The sequence below is a fragment of the Ovis canadensis genome, chromosome 2 (genome assembly GCF_042477335.2).
Source record: "Ovis canadensis isolate MfBH-ARS-UI-01 breed Bighorn chromosome 2, ARS-UI_OviCan_v2, whole genome shotgun sequence".
NCBI lineage: Eukaryota > Metazoa > Chordata > Mammalia > Artiodactyla > Bovidae > Ovis > Ovis canadensis.
Genome location: NC_091246.1, coordinates 223,458,394 through 223,476,284, shown reverse-complemented (window position 1 = coordinate 223,476,284; position 17,891 = coordinate 223,458,394). Strand labels below are relative to the sequence as shown.

At 41.0% G+C, this 17,891-nt stretch overlaps 1 protein-coding gene across 2 annotated transcripts in view; it reads left to right on the top strand.

Moving 5' to 3' along the window:
- Positions 1-17,891, top strand: part of PECR (peroxisomal trans-2-enoyl-CoA reductase) — a 50,922-nt gene that overhangs the window by 25,810 nt on the left and 7,221 nt on the right. The window contains exons 4-6 of one of the 2 annotated variants that reach the window (XM_069574501.1): positions 1,315-1,396; positions 8,727-8,823; positions 12,072-12,182. In XM_069574501.1, the coding sequence (XP_069430602.1) occupies positions 1,315-1,396; positions 8,727-8,823; positions 12,072-12,182 (290 nt within the window). The remainder of the gene's footprint in view (positions 1-1,314; positions 1,397-8,726; positions 8,824-12,071; positions 12,183-17,891) is intronic. The other variant, XM_069574503.1, reaches the window with a different exon arrangement.

Below are 17,891 nucleotides of genomic sequence, written 5' to 3'. Positions count from 1 at the left end.
TCTTCTCCAGTAACACGGTTCAAAACCATCAGTTCTTCAGTGCCTCAATAAATATTTTATAAAAAGAAAATATAAATTAGAATTTAAAAAACATCATATAAGCAGCAAGCTGGAATGGTATCAGGGAAGAGTCAAGTACTATTTAATTGGGCTTCCCTTGTGGCTCAGCTGTTAAAGAATCTGCCTGCAATGTGGGAGACCTGGGTTCCATCCCTGGGTTGGGAAGATCCCCTGGAGAAGGGAAAGGTTACCCACTCCAGTATTCTGGCCTGGGGAATTCCATGGACTGTATAGTCCATGGGGTCACAGAGAGTCGAACACAACTGAGCCACTTTCACTTTCTTTTCACTTCAATGCTCAGCCTTCTCTATGGTCCAACTCTCACATCCATACATGACTACAGGAAAAACCATGGACCTTTGTTAGCAAAGTAATGTCTCTGCTTTTTAATATGCTGTTTAGGTTTGTCATTGCTTTTCTTCCAAGGAGCAAGTGTCTTTTAATTTCATGGCTGCAGTCACCATCTGCAGTGATTTTGGAGCCCAGGAATACTGGAGTAGGTAGCTATTTACTTCTCCAGGGGATCTTCCTAACCCAGGGATTGAACCAGGGTCTCCTGCATTGCAGGTAGATTTTTTTTTACCATCTGAGCTACCAGGTCATATGCAGATTTAGCATATAACACAGCAATTCCACTCGTAGGTATCTCCCTACTAGAAGGAAAAGCATATGTCCACACAAAGACTTGTATTCATAATCACCCAAAAGTGGAAACTTTCCAGTTGTTCATCAGTTGGTGAATGCGTAAATAAAATATGGAATGTACATACAATAGAATACTATTTAGCAATAAAAAGTAACATTTTTATTTTCATGTGTTACAATATGGATGAACCTCCCCAAAACTGTTCTGAGTTAAAGAAGGCAGACACAAATGACCAAATAAATGAAATATTCAGAAAGGGCAAATCTATAGAAAGAGAATGTAGATGAATGTTTGCCTGGGGATGAGTTGGACTGCAAATGGTCACAAAGGGACTCTTTCGAGTAAAAGAAATATTTGAAAACTGGATTGTGATGTGTATTTATTAAAAGCCATTAAGTCATACACAGAAAATGGGATGAATCTTATCTTATCTATATGTGCTGCCAAAGCAAGCACAAAATTTTATGATATGTAAATTGTACCTCAATATTTTTATAAAAAAATATAAATGAGAATTTAAAAAATATCATATAAGCAGCAAGCTGGAACACAGTTTCAGGGAAGAGTCAGGACACTATTTAATAGGATTGTCTTTCTGTCTCCTGCAGTTTACAACTCCTGGATGAAAGAACATGGAGGCTCTATTGTCAATATCACTGTACTTACTAAAAATGGATTTCCGGGAGCTGTGTAAGCACTTACATTTTTTCTTCCTATGTCTTTGGGTTTGTGCGTTGAATAGCTGGCGAGTAGGTAGAGCGATTTTCTTAGATAGAGATCGTTAATCCCTTTAATGCATTGTGACTTCAATACTTAAAATTCCCTTTATTGAACTTTGAAACGTACTTCTAAAATATTACCATTCATATTAGGGTTACCCAATTTTCCAAGGAAATAAAAACAGCAATAGGCCCAGTTAAATATTTTTTTTTTTATCAGTATGTCCCAAATATCCCATGGAGCATTCCTGTTGTTTTTGTTTGTTTGGGCCACACAGTGAGCGCTTGAGGGTTTTTAATTCTCTCACCAAGGATAGAACCCATGCCCTCCTGCAGTGGAAGGGTGGAGTGCTAACCACTGGACTGCCAGGGAATTTCCTCATGGGGCATGCTTATGCTAAAAATGATTTGTTGTCTCCTGTAAAAATTCACATTTAACTGAATGTCTTGTATTTTATCTGGCAGTCCTAATCCAGATGTAACTAAACGTGTCTGGAGACATCTTTTTGGTTAAGATGAGGAAATGAAACCAATCTATGCTAATTTAGTTTTGAGCATTGTGAATATACCTATCCAGATTTAAATAGAACTGCTAGTAAATTCGGAGAAGGCTATGGCACCCCACTCCAGTACTCTTGCCTGGAAAATCCCATGGACAGAGGAACCTGGTAGGCTGCGGTCCATGGGGTCTCAAAGAGTCGGACACGACTGAGCGACTTCACTTTCACTTTTCACTTTCATGCATTGGAGAAGGAAATGGCAGCCCACTCCAGTGTTCTTGCCTGGAGAATCCCAGGGACGGGGGAGCCTGGTGGGCTGCCGTCTGTGGGGTCACACAGAGTCGGATACGACTGAAGTGACTTAGCAGCAGCAGCAGCTAGTAAATTATTGTTCCATAATAGAATTTGACCTATTTGACTCTGATTCTGATTTTGATAAATTTTTATTTTGGAAACTGATTTAAAAAATTTTTTTTAACTTTTTTATTTTATATTGGTTTCTAGTTGGTTAACATTTCTTTTTAAAGAAAGTGAATTAACAGCCTACTGGCACAGTAGATTCTTTCATAATAGCTAAAAGGCTACTCAAAACAGAAAGTTGCAAAACAACATACCAGGAAGCTACTTGACCCAGTTTAATAGTTAAAGAGTATGATTTTTTTTTAAAAAAATGAGTTATGCTGATTTCTTTTATATCTTGTAAGCTCTGACTCTTTCCATTTTTAAATTAAAATTTTATAAAAAAAACTTTGCAACATAGAATTTCTGTTTTTGTGAAGTAGACCTATCTTAGTATTCAATTATGCATGCTAGTTTAAAGAAACAGCTATATAATGTAGAAAGTCAAGTCCTCTGTACTCTTTCATCCCAGAGATAACCTGTTGAGTAAGATGGTGATCTTAATCCCTCTACAATTAGTAAGTAATTGATAAGGCAATAATTTGGTACTGTGTTAATATTGCTTGCCGCCATGATTTTAGCAACCATTGTTGACCCTTTTGTGAATCACTCATTACCGTGGGGCTGTGAAAATGTTGGTTTTTCTGATTTCATAATTGCTTCTATGCTTTTTACTTGATGGTACCGTGCTTAGTTAGTCATGTCCGACTCTTCGCAATCCCATGGACTGTAGCCCACCAGGCTCCTCTGTTCATGGGATTCTCTAGGCAAGAACACTGGAATGCATTTCCTTCTCCAGGGGATCTTTCCAACTTAGGGACTGAACCTAGGTCTCCTGCATTACAGGCAGATTCTTTAGCTGATACTCTTCTGTAGAAAGACTTTTATTTACATTACAGCCATCACTTCTTTAATATATGTTATTATTATTATTAACTTTATTGGTATACCACTATGAAGTCACAGACTTCATTTCAAATTGTTTCAAATGCACACATTGTCTCAAATTTAATATAAATTTGTGTTGTTTCCATATTTTGCTGTTACAGGTAATTCTGCAATGAATAACATTATAAATACTTCTTTCATATTTGCAGAGGTATAGCTTCAGGGTGGGCTTCCCAGGTGGTGCTAGTTGTAACGAACCCATCTGCAGATGCAGGAGACATAAGAGATACTGGTTCCATCCTTGGGTCAGGAAGATCCCCTAGAGAAGGGCATGACAACCCACTCCAATATTCTTACCTGGAGAATCCCATGAACAGAGAATCCTGGTGGGCTACAGTCCATAGAGTCGCAGAGAGTCGGACATGACTGAAGCGACTTAGCAACAGCAGCAGCAGCATCTTCAGGGTACATCCCCAAAGTTGGATTGCTGGGTGAAGGGTAAAGGTATCCTCTTAGGCATTTGCAAGTTTCTTTGCGTCTTCCTATCCCATCAGCAATGAATGAGAGTGCCTATTCCTCAGAGCCTCACGAAAAATGTGTCTGGTCAATTTCTGGACGACTCTGATGGGCAAGATATAGTATCTCAGTGGATCATCTATTCATTTGTTAAAAGGCTACCTGAGTATCTCTTATTTGTGTGTTTGAATTGCATTGTTGTTTTCACACATGTTTCTCTGGTTCTGATCATTTCCTGACATTTTCGGTGTCGTCTAAGAGTAGGCCAATTTCCATTACAGTCTATGCAAAGGAGCTTAGACTGACCTGCTGATCTTTTGGGTCATTGTCAATAGTTACAAGGGCAAGAGACAGGCCAAACAGCAACTTGGTATCTCTCATGGAGAGAGAATTTGTAGCCCAAATACCTATCAATGAATGAATGAATAAACAAATTATGGTATAGCTATATAATGTATTCCTCAGAAATGAGAAGTGAACTATTGATTCATACATCAATGTGGATAAATCTGAAAATAAATATTCTGAGTGAAAGAAGCCAGATGGAAAAGATCACGTATGTATGATTTCATTTATATGTTTTAAGTTTTAGAAGGATTTAAAAGTTTCGTTAGTGCTAGATTCACTGGGAGTTGGATATTATTCTACCTCCTATTCATAAATTACGGGAAGGAAATGAAGCAGTGTGATAGCCTTTAAGGTGGTTTATCACTCATAATCTCTTCCTGCGCAGATTGATAGACATTTTAAATCACATCTGATACAGAAATAAGGCCTTAGTATTTCAGAAAATGTTCTCAGTGAAAGAATGGCTATGAGGCTTGTTATTCAGGTGGTGAAATGAAATCTCACAGAACTTGTAGTCCAGATAAATGCCCTTCTCTTCCTTCTCTCTGGGCTTTTGCTTTAAAAGAAGAGTGGCTGGAACAATGCCCATATAACATGGTCACCAACCTGCAGCTGAATTGTCCGCCATCTGTTCTGTTTTGATGGGGGTCACTTTCCCTTCCTGGAAAGGATGTTTTTATAAACCCCGTGGTCCATTCAGGTGTCTCACCCACCTGGAACTCCCAGCAATGCCAGCCAGAATCAAATCCTTCAGAACACAGGACTGCTGGTGATGCCGCCAAAATCTTACTTTCCTCTGCCCATTGAAGCTGAAGAAAAAAATACAGAGAGTTTAGAGGAAATAGAAAGATGGCTTTAATCCTCAGCCAGTGGAGGGGTGAACACAGTAGGCTTGTGCCTCAAGAGCTGTGCCCCCGCCTTCCTAGAGGAGTCTGGAGGGTTATATAGATGAGGGCTAGCAGCCAGGGATCGGAGATGAGGAATAAAGGTATAAGGATCTTGTATTCTTCTTCCTCTTGCACTGTTTCAAAAACAGTCATAGGTTGGTGTCAGAGAGCCCAGTAATTGGGTCTGGCAGTCCAGTAGCCTGGTGGTTGGATCCATTGTCTTTTATGAACTGTACTCCGGCCCTCTTTCTATAATGCAAAAGAGAAAAGTCACAAGGGGTAGTTTGCCAAGAGACTTCTGTACAGGTGGCACCAAATTCAGGATGTAATTAGCACAGAGTTAAGGGACAGTAGGTGCAGAATGTAGTCCATGCAGAGTTAGGGGGCAGAACAGCTTAGGAGCAGTTAAAGTAAAAACAACGAGTAACCAGGTCTGCTCACTGTTCTCTCCATCTTCTTTGTTCTCAGGAAAGGAAAGAAAAACTGACTTTTTCTTTTCCCCACTTTTCACTGCAACACTAGATAAGCAGTAAATCTCTCTGGATAAACTCTCTGCTTTTTCTTCACAAATGTCTCCTCTTTTTTTTTTTGTTTTAATCCCCAGAAACAGATTAGGATGTGCTGTTTCAAGAACCAGCTGCTAAGTCACTTCAGTTGTGTCCGACTCTGTGCGACCCCATAGAGGGCAGCCTGCCAGGCTCCCTGGTCCCTGGGATTCTCCAGGCAAGAACACTGGAGCGGGTTGCCATTTCCTTCTCTGGTGCATGAAAGTGAAAAGTGAAAGTGAAGTCACTCAGTCGTGTCCGACTCTTAGTGACCCCATGGACTGCAGCCCACCAGGCTCCTCCGTCCGTGGGATTTTCCAGGCAAGAGTACTGGAGTGGGGTGCCATTGCCTTCTCCGAATTCAAGATCCAGAGTAACTGTCAATTTCTGTGTAATTTTCTTCAGTGCCAAATACTGCAGAGGAAGGGCATATCCTTTCTTCCTTATGGAACAAACAGAGAGCTGGGGGCTTCAGGCTGTCATACCTGTCATAAGTGGTCTCATCATCCAGCAGCAGTTTCCCTTCTGACATCGCACTCTTCTCTGCCAACCTCTTCAGTAGATCTTTGAGTGTGGAGATGTAGTCTGAAGATGTGATTGTGTTTGCTCTGAGTCTGTATTAAATGTCCTCTTCATCAGCTAACCTTGAGAGAACTATGCAGGAGAGGAAAAATAATTTCCCCTCTGCCCTTCTAAGGTCTTAGCTGAGACCCCTGTAGTAAAAGACAGATGGGCAAGAGAAGTACCTCATGTATACATGGGAGATACCCAGGGAAAAATGAGTAACTGCCTGTTGGGGCTTTGAATTTAGGATTAAACACTATCTTAGTAGGGAATCGGCTTCTCTGATATCTCAGTTGGTAAAGAATCCACCTGTAATGCAGGAGACCCTGGTTGGATTCCTGAGTCGGGAAGATCCACTGGAGAAGGGAGAGGCTACCCACTCCAGTATTGTTGGGCTTCCTTCATGGCTTAGCTGGTGAAGAATCTGCCTGCAATGTAGAGACCTAGGTTCAATCCCCGGAGAAGGCAATGGCACCCCACTCCCGTACTCTTGCCTGGAAAATCCCATGGGCGGAGCAGCCTGGTAGGCTGCAGTCCATGGGGTCGCTAAGAGCCGGACATGACTGAGCAACTTCACTTTCACTTTTCACTTTCCTGCATTGGAGAAGGAAATGGCAACCCACTCCAGTGTTCTTGCCTGGAGAATCCCAGGGACGGGGGAGCCTGGTGGGCTGCCGTCTATGGGGTCGCACAGAGTCAGATACGACTGAAGTGACTTAGCAGCAGCAGGTTCAATCCCTGGGTTGGGAAGATCCCCTGGAGAAGGGAAAGGCTACCCACTCCAGTATTCTGGCCTAAAGAATTCCAAGTACTGTATAGTCCATGGGGTTGCCAAGAATCGGACATGACTGACTTTCACTTTCACTTAATAGGGAATGGGGAGAGGGGTTATAGGCCTCTTGGGGTGGGGAGTTCATGATCTTTAGGAAAGATGGATGGGCCCTTTGAAGAATAGATGGGAGATATGATAGTCGGTGACGGTGTTTGTTCGGATGTGATGTTGACCTCTAGTCTCCCATCCCGTGACAACAGTCAGCCTTCCCTGGTTGATGAGACTCCAGGTGAGGGGATTTATGACATTCAGTTCCATTTGCCCAATAAAGGGAGTTCAGAGAAAGCCTCTCTCTGCATCTGCTGTTTTTTCAAGGGACCCCAGATGAAAACGATCGCTCCACCAGGGCAGCAGCATACTTCGGGGGGCGTATTCCACTACCCTTCAGCCGCCTCTTGCTCACATTCTGCAGACCGCTTCCCGTGGGTGTATTCCGCTGCCCTTCAGCCGCCCCTTGCTCACATTCTGCAGACTGCTTCCCGTGCTGAAATTCAGAGAGTACTTTATGTCTCTGGTCTTCCACCTGCTTCTCTCTCTCCCCCAAACCCCCACACGCCTCTCTCTCAGTTTCAGGGGGCTGTTCGAGAGTCTAGACCTCATGTGGTGGCCCTGGTGGTCAGGGGATGAGGACAAGGGGAGAAGCACCTCCAGGTCCTCCTCGCAGAAGAGGGCCCGGACTTGACTGTGCGTCCCGCAGACGTTCATCTGTTTTGTTCCCGCCTCTTGCTTCCGGTAGTGTAAAGCAACGCATTAACCCTGTGACCCTGCCTAGCTGGGAGGTACTCCAGAAGGGCCCCTCCTAGCATTGGTGTCAAGCAAGGAAACCCATCATGTGAATTCCCCCCGGGATGGGTGGATGTAGTGTGACACAGGTGTTGGCTGCATTTGATGGTGATGCGGTTGCTCAGGTAACTCTGGCAGATGGGGGCGGTTGGCTTCTGCCTGGAGTCCTGCCAGGGCTTCTGCAGCCGACACTGGGGCAGGAGTGGGCTTTCATCAGGAAATTGGGGCTCTAGGGGTAATCTCTAGTGAGGAGTGGTTACATGCTTGGTTCTGAGGCTTCATAATTGGAAATTCTAAACCATAGTATGGCTCTACCTTTTGCACCATATGGGTGCAGACCAAAATATTTTGAACCTCTTCCCTGGAAATATCTTAACATTTACTTAAATTTTGGTATGTCTAGAAGTTCTTTTGATATTATTTCTAGCCTGACAAATGAATTTCATATACCTTATTACCTAAAATTGATTTAAAGAATAACCACACTTGTAACCCTCCAAATTACCAATTTGTTTATTTTCTTTCATAATCAAAAGTTCCTCAAAATATTCCTGTTTTGCACATGGTGATTTGAGGGGACCTTGTTTGGGCCTTGGGGCTTTCCAGGTGGCACAATGGTAAAGAATCCACCTGCCAGTGCAGGAGATGCAAGAGACGCAGGTTCATTCCCTGGGTCAGGATGATCCCCTGGAGTAGGAAATGGCAACCCACTCCAGTATTGTTGCCTGGAAAATTCCCTGGACAGAGGAGCCTGGAGGGCTCCAGTCCATGGGACCTCAAAAGAGTTGCACATGTCGGAGCATGCATGCAGACAGGGAGATGTGGGCCTTGACTTATGTGAGATTTGTTTGACTAGCAGATAGCTATGGTTTCACTTTAATATTGAAGGACCTGGTTCTTTTTAATGGCTCAGACAGGGACTCATAAGAAGAATGTTCTTGTGGGACTCTGACAGGTCACTGGTACACTTGTCAGTTAAGGTAATATGAGACATATTCAATAGAAGCTGATGGTGATGTTTGTATTTTGTCTTTTAAAGGCATAGCGGAGCTGCCAGAGAAGGTGTTTACAACCTCACCAAGTCCTTAGCTGTGGAATGGGCCAGCAGTGGAGTAAGGATCAATAGCGTTGCCCCTGTACGTAAATATTCAATATGAAAGCTGTTGACAAATTGTGATTTTCTGATTTCATTTGTGTTGTTCATCGAGGTACTCGTTAATATGCATGTGTACTAGAAAAGATTGGCTTTTAAAAATAGATAAAATCAGAAAGAAGTATTCTTTGATTTACAACCAGATTGTCAAGAAGGTTAAATAAAATCAATGATTCTCAGTCCTGGCAGTATATGAGAATTATCTGTGAAATAGTTACAAAATAGTGATATATAAGCTTGAAACGCTGGACTGGGTGAAGCACAAGCTGGAATCAAGATTGCCAGGAGAAATATTAGTAACTTCATATGTTCAGATGACACAACCCTTATGGCAGAAAGTGAAGAAAAACTAGAGAGCCTCTTGATGAAAGTGAAAGAGGAGAGTGAAAAAGCTGACTTAAAACAAAACATTCAGAAAACTAAGATCATGGCATCCAGTCCCATCACTTCATGGCAAACAGATGGGGAAACAATGGCAGACTTTATTTTGGGGGACTCCAAAATCACTGCAGATGGTGACTGCAGCCATGAAATTAAAAGACGCTTACTCCTTGGAAGGAAAGTTATGACCAACCTACACAGCATATTAAAAAGCAGAGACATTACTTTGCCAACAAAGGGTCCATCTAGTCAAGGCTATGGTTTTTCCAGTAGTCATATATGGATGTGAGAGCTGGACTATAAAGAAAGTTGAGCACCAAAGAATTGATGCTTTTGAACTGTGGTGTTGAAGAAGACTCTTGAGAGTCCCTTGGACTGCAAGGAGATCCAGCCAGTCCATTCTAAAGGAGATCAGTCCTGGATGTTCAATGGAGGGACTGATGTTGAAGCTGAAACTCCAGTACTTTGGCCACCGGATGTAAAGAGCTGACTCACTGGAAAAGACCCTGATGCTGGGAAAAATTGAAGGTGGGAGGAGAAGGGGACGACAGAGGATGAGATGGTTGGATGGCATCACCGACTTAACGGACATGAGTTTGAGTAAACTCAGGGAGTTGGTGATGGACAGGGAGGCCTGGCGTGTTGCAGTCCATGGAGTTGCAAACAGTTGGACACGAGTGAGAGACTGAACTGAACTGAACCCAACTATGGAAACCAGGTATTGGTGCTTTTAAAAGCTGGTTCCATTTCTCAGTGAAGGAAATTCAGATTCAGTGAAGGAAATTCAGATTCAGTGAAGGTTGAGAATCGCTGCTTTAAGGAATGAATTTTCCTAGATTATCTTGTTATTTCTTGGTCATTAATTCTTTATTAGGAGAGAGAGAAACTTCAAGTCAAAGTTCTAGGAAGGAATTTCCAGTTGAAGGTCAACTAAAAGTCAAGGGAACACTTCTCTGAAACATAATGTAATCAATAGGGGAAGAAAATTACCATATGTTCAGCTTCAGAAACTGTCACATTCTGTTGGGCTTCCCTGATAGTTCAGTTGGTAAAAAATCTGCCTGCAGTGCAGGAGACCCCGGTTCGATTCCTGGGTCGGGAAGATCTCCTGGAGAAGGGAGAGGCTACCCACTCCAGTATTCTTTGGCTTTCCTTGGGGCTCAGCTGGTAAAGAATCCACCTGCAATGTGGGAGACCTGGGTTCGATTCCTGGGTTGGGAAGATCCCCTGGAAAAGAGAAAGGTTACCCACTCCATTATTCTGGCCTGGAGAATTGCATGGACTGTATAGTCCATGGGGGTCACAAAGAGTCAGACATGACTGAGCGACTTTAACGTTCATAAGACATAACTTACACAGTGAAGATCCTGCATTCTGTAGCTAAGACTCAACGCAGCCAAAATAAATAGTTTTTTTTTTTTTAAGATATAACTTTAAGCTTCCTTGGTCCTTACATGTCAACCACATAATCCAAGAGGGATAATAAATGAGACTTCGCACATATCCTGCAAAACTCAGCTCAAATTCACTTCTCTGTGATGATTCCTGGTCATTGCTAAGAGAGTCATCATCCCCCAGTCTGGGGGTGTTACCTATGGATCTATTAATATCTATATAGTTATAGATAATATATATATGTAGATAATATATATAGATAATATTTATAGATATTGTTGTCTGTGCTACTCAGTGGGAACTAAGCATGAGCTGACTTGTGGTTGTTAGATCTTATCTTTAACAAATGCAGGTTCCTAGCCCCTTTTAATCATTTGGGGCGGACATTACCTTTGCTGCTGCTGCTGCTGCTACGTCGCTTCAGTCGTGTCCGACTCTGTGCGACCCCATAGATGGCAGCCCACCAGCCTACCCCGTCCCTGGGATTCTCCAGGCAAGAACTTCTACCTATTCTCAAATATTTATAGGACAGATTGGATAGATTTCCATTCTGAATGTTGATTCTTTGGAATGTTGGTCTCTACATACACATTTCTGGACAACCTTTAATGATGTGTTGGTGCTGTAACCATAATACTAAAGTCACATTTGTCCTCCAGAGATGTTTTGAGGTTTAATGTCTAAACCTTAATACCTCTGGAAGATTCCATCCTTTTTAAATGAAAGCCTGAGAAATTGTTTAATCAGAAACCAGTATATCACCCCAGTATTGTTTGGAGTAATTAACACTGCCAAGTTTCTTCCTCATATTCTCATCCCTCCTGTCTTCTCCCCTCCTTCGAATAATCTTTCTAGTTATGGGCCAATAACAAGCAGCTTTATCCTGTGTTAAAACAGTTTTTAAGTAATTTTTTTCTTTATGAACCATTGACAGCTACTAAAAGTTGAATAAAAGAATTCTTAAACATTAAAATTTTAATTTATTTATATTGGATTCAAATTTTTTGTTTGTGATTTCTTTCTAGGTAAAAAGCCATAAAAATATTGTATTTTCTGAGTCCCACTTAACCATAGGCCAGTTTTCCATCGTAAAACATAGAAGCCTTAGTGGAAGACAGAATAGACTACCCTGTCCCATTGTCCCCAGTTAAGGGCTTGTCTGATATGCTCATATGATTATGCTTTCAGAAGCCAGGTCTTTTATGAAAACATCCTGAGCTTGGCTGGTTATTAGGGGAGGGGAGGTCACAAAATGAGCATTCAGATTATCCGTTTTTAGTAGAGGTTGACTGTTTTTCTTTGACCATATTGAGAAAAATTAACATTGCACATGTGAACTTAAACCACTATTAAACCACTTAATTGTTAGTGTTGGATGACAGACTGCCTTGTTGTCTTTCCAATTAAAATTGAATTTTCTGTACTTTATTTTTTCCTGTTTTATTTTAAACATAGGGAACCATTTATTCCGAGACTGCTTTTAGCAACTATGATCATTTGACAAAAGACCTGCTTAACAAGTACATTCACAAGATCCCAGCTAAAAGATTTGGATTTCCTGAGGAGGTAATGTGTATTTCCAACACTGATGAATTACTTTGTTTTATACTTTGGAGATCTGTAACATTTTAGTGTCCTTTTCACATAGTCTGATTGGTTAATAGAGAAGATTGCTCCCATGCCCTCAAACTATGTTCCCTGTGCTTTCTGGCTGCCAGGAATACTGCGCTAGTGGTGCCTTGAATCCTCACAGCAGTATTTATTCTGGCATGGATGCAGTGTCGGTTAAGAGCAGCATGTTTTTATTGTTTCATTGCACTTTTCAGCTCTTTGTTGTTTGATAGTACGCAGAATCTCAAATATGCAGATGACACCACCCTTATGGCAGAAAGTGAAGAGGAACTAAAAAGCCTCTTGATGAAAGTGAAAGAGGACAGTGAAAAAGTTGGCTTAAAGCTCAACATTAAGAGAACTAAGATGATTGCATCCAGTCCCATCACTTCATGGCAATAGATGGGGAAAGAGTGGAAACAGTGGCATTACTCTATTTTGGGGGGCTCCAAAATCACTGCAGATGGTGACTGCAGCCATGAAATTAAAAGACACTTACTCCTTGGAAGGAAAGTTATGACCAACCTACACAGCATATTAAAAAGCAGAGACATTACTTTGCCAACAAAGGTCCATCTAGTCAAGGCTATGGTTTTTCCAGTAGTCATACATGGATGTGAGAGCTGGACTATAAAGAAAGTTGAGCACCGAAGAATTGATGCTTTTGAACTGTGGTGTTGGAGAAGACTCTTGAGAGTCCCTTGGACTGCAAGGAGATACAGTCAGTCCATCCTGTAGGAGATCAGTCCTGAGTGTTCATTGGGAGGACAGATGTTGAAGCTGAAACTCCAATACTTTGGCCACCTGATGCAAAGAGGTGACTCATTAGAAAAGACCCTGATGCTGGGAAAGATTGAAGGCGGGAGGAGAGGAGGATGACAGAGGATGAGAGGGTTGGATGGCATCACTGACTCATTGGACATGAGTTTGGGTAAACTCAGGGAGTTGGTGATGGACAAGAATGCCTGGCGTGCTGTGGTCCATGGGGTCGCAAAGAGTCAGACACGAGTGAGTGACTGAACTGAACTGAACACAGAATCTAAGGAAGTCAGACAATTATGACAAAATGAAGTTCCGTACCTGATTTCTGTAAGATGACCAGTTTTAAGTCTGTAAAAATCAATAGCTTTCTTAAATGCCAGCAAGATCAGTCTTAAAATGTAATTTTTTAAAAAAGGATATATATTCCCCAATAGGAAAAGGAGTACGTCAAGGCTGTATATTGTCACCCTGCTTATTTAACTTATATGCAGAGTACATCATGAGAAACACTGGACTGGAAGAAGCACAAGCTGGAATCAAGATTGCTGGTAGAAATATCAATAACCTCAGATATGGAGATGACACCACCCTTATGGCAGAAAGGGAAGAGGAACTAAAAAGCCTCTAGATGAAAGTGAAAGAGGAGAGCAAAAAAGTTGGCTTAAAGCTCAACATTCAGAAAATGAAGATCATGGCATCCGGTCCTGTCACTTCATGGGAAATAGATGGGGAAACAGTGGAAACAGTGTCAGACTTTATTTTTTTGGGCTCCAAAATCACTGCAGATGGTGACTGCAACCATGAAATTAAAAGCTTACTCCTTGGAAGAAAAGTTATGACCAACCTAGATAGTATATTCAAAAGCAGAGACATTACTTTGCCAGCTAAGATCCGTCTAATCAAGGCTATGTTTTTTTCCTGTGGTCATGTATGGATGTGAGAGTTGGACTGTGAAGAAGGCTGAGCGCCGAAGAATTGATGCTTTTGAAGTGTGGTGTTGGAGAAGACTCTTGAGAGTCCCTTGGACTGCAAGGAGATCCAACCAGTCCATTCTGAAGGAGATCAGCCCTGGGATTTCTTTGGAAGGAGTGATGCTAAAGCTGAAACTCCAGTACTTTGGCCACCTCATGCGAAGAGTTGACTCATTGGAAAAGACTCTGATGCTGGGAAGAATTGGGGGCAGGAGGAGAAGGGAACAACAGAGGATGAGATGGCTGGATGGCATCACTGACTCGATGAACGTGAGTCTGAGTGAACTCCAGGAGTTGGTGATGGATGGGGAGGCCTGGCGTGCTGCAATTCATGAGGTCGCAAAGAGTCGGACATGATTGAGCAACTGAACTGAACTGAACTGAATAAGAATAAAAACTAAAAAACCCAAAGTGAACTTAACTGTAACCAAAAAATGTTTATTACCGAAGAACAGAAAAAAACGACCAGAATAAATAGAGACATGCCATATTCCTCAATGGAGAGATTCAATTTTACTAAAACCAAGTTTCCCTAAATCACACATACACATTTAATATATCTTTGGAATTAATATATTGATTCTAAAGTTTTCCCTAGAAAAATATTTATTCCAAAATGCCCAAAATGTTTTGAATAAGAATAATGAGGGGATTTGACCTTCCTGCTGTCAAAACAAACTGTAGGGCTTCCCTGGTGGCTCAGTGGTAAGGAGTCTGTCTGCCAGTGCAGGAGACGTGGATTCCATCTCTAGTCCGGGATAATCTCACATGCTACAAGTAGCTAAACCCATGTGCCACAGCGACTGAGCCTGCGCTCTGGAGCGCAGGAGCCACAGCTGCTGAAGCCCATATGCCTTAGAGCCCTGGGCTCTGCAACCAGAGAAGTCAGTGCAGTCAGAAGCCTGCTCACCATAGCCGGAGGGTGGCCCCTGTTTGCCAAGACTAGAGAAAAACCCGCACAGCAGTGAAGACCCAGCATGGCCCAAAAGAAACAAAATTATTTAACCACCCCCTCAAAATGCATACTGTAAAGCTACAGTTGTTTCCTACATTTGGGGTTGGTGCTGGAAGAGATTAAAAGTAGTGGGATAGAATGGACTCTCATATCAGTACTGCACACACACACACACACACACACACACACACACACAGAGTTTATAGGATAAGAGTAACATTTCAAATCTACAAGGAAAGAATATTCAGCAAAAGTCTTGCAGCAGTTGAGTGTTCATTTAGAAATAAATTAGACTCACCCATCTCATATCACATACAAAATAATTTTCAGATACATTAAAATGCTAAATATAAAAGCAATGCTATAGAACTCTAAGAGAAAAATGTGTTCTAATTCCTAGAGCTAGCTTTCATTATCAGTTTGATGTATATCTTTCCAGAAATTTACTGTGTATGCTTAAAGATATTTCTGTTTACTGACTTTCTTTTTAGAAAAATGGGATTCTAAGTTTTTCTGCAACTTGCTATGGCTGTAGCATTAGACCCTGTTGCTGCACATTGAGATTTTATTAATTTTTTTATATTGTAATAATTCTGCAGTGAACATTCTTGACTATAGTCATGTGTTCTTCTCTTCTAGAAGTAGAAGTCCTGAACTAAAATAGACTTGCATATTAAATTTTAGAAGATACTGTTAAATTCAACATTTGATGAGCTATTTTGAGCAAGGTGCCAGATTTTTATTTGGAAAACTGAGAGTGATTTTGAAAGGATTTTAATCGAGGGATTTGTCTGACTAAGCTTTTATTTTAGAGAGAACCCTCCTTATGTTTTCTGAACAATTGTATATTGTCTATATGCTGTGCTGTGCTTAGTCATTCAGTCGTGTTCAGCTCTTTGAGACCCCATGGACTGTAGCCCACCAGGATCCTGTGTCCATGGTCTGTAGTTACTGTATTAAAATTTGACATTGAGAAATTCAAGAAATATTTATGAATTCATTTAAAATAATCTTAATAAAATCATGGATGTTAGAGTTGGATCATAAAGAAGGCTGAGTGCCAAAGAATTGATACTTTTGAATTGTGGTGTTGGAGAAGACTCTTGAGAGTCCCTTGGGCTGCAAGGAGATCCAGCCAGTCCATCCTAAAGGAAATCAATCCTGAATGTTCATTGGAGGGATTGATGCTGAAGCTGAAGCTCCAGTACTTTGGCCACCTGATACGAAGAGCCAACTCATTAGAAAAGACTCTGATTCTGGGAAAGATTAAAGGTGGGAGAAGGGGACGACAGAGGATGAGATGGTTGGATGGCATTACCGACTCAATGGATGTGAGTTTGAGCAAGCTCTGAAAGATGGTGAAGGACAGGGAAGCCTGACATGCTGCAGTCCATGGGGTTCCAAAGAGCTGGATACAACTGAGAAATTGAATAACAAATAAAGGCATTGAATACTATAATATTTTTAATGAAAAGTAGCTGCATTTTAAAATACAAAAATGAACAATTGTTGCTTTGTTTTACATGCTCTACACAGTTCTTTAATGTATGGCTTAATAGAAAACAGCTGGACTCACATCTGCTTCTGCTTTCAGTCAGTTACAATATGTTTTGGTAAAGCATGCAAAGAAAATCTGGCTTCATGCCAGTTAAAATAAAAGGAGGAGTACTTTAGTAGTCTTTTTGAGTAACTGTGGACATTCTTCTTTAATATTCAACAAGTGACAGTTTCTTTTTTTTTTTCCTATTGCTGTGTATTTTGTGTGTTAAATGACCTGCCCCACTGCAATGTATTGGTACATACACGGTGCTTCCAAGGTGGCACTAGTGGGAAAGAACCTCCCTGCCACTGCAGGAGACATAAGAGATGCAGGTTCTATCCCTGCGTCAGGAAGATCCCCCTGGAGGAGGGCATGGCAACCCACTCTAGTATCCTTGCCTGGAAAATCCCATGGACAGAGTTTTCTGGTGAACTACATAGGGTCACAAAGAGTCCAACACGACTGAAGCGACTTAGAACACACAGTACATACTTGATGTATGTACTAACGATACATTCTGTATACAATCATATCATTTACTTCATGCATGAGGACAAAGTACAACTATTACATAATTATATCATTTACTTCATGCCTGAGTACAAAGTATGACTATTACATAATTACATAGAACAAAATGTTATTTGTACAAATTGCATTAAGTCAAATCAACTCTAGTCTCCATACTTATCACAACCAACGACTTTCCTTAATCCCAAGTTTTGAGAAACCCACAGCTCATCCATAAACTTGCCTCTCTTCTTGCTTTGGGCCCATAGCATGTGGTGGGTTCTAGACCTGAACTTTATCTGACATCTAGTTCTTACTTTTAAAAATATTTCTGTTTACTGACATTTTTACAAAAATGAGATTCTACTGTATGTTCTTTTCTACAAATTGCTAAGGATGTAGCATAGTATATTTAATTAGACCGTGTTGTTGCACATTGGGATTTTATGTGTATTTTTATATAAATATATGTTTGTTTCATAAATATAAATTTATATTTCTTAAAATCTCCCAGTTTTTCCTCACTAAACAAGACATCTTGTTGGACTAATGACTAATTAGCTCATGTGCACACATAACTATGGTGTCATACATTTGAATTTTTAAAAATCTGTGGGCAACTCTGGCCATCTGAGGTCTCAGCACAGTCAAACAACAGGTAGTTGAGCCTATACAGAGTATTGTTTTCCAGTGTCAACAACCATAAGGTGTAAGTCAATGCTTAAAATGCATAAGAAAATTGACCTCAAAGTGTGTGTGTGTGTGTGTGTGTGTGTGTATATATATATACATACATAAAATATTTAATGTCCAATCTTAACAAATGGCAGTTTCTTAAAGATTAATTACAATGTGGAATCTGAAGCCATTCAGTGAACTTTTTGTATTCCATTACATTAAAATTCCTTAGTATTCCTTGCACTTTT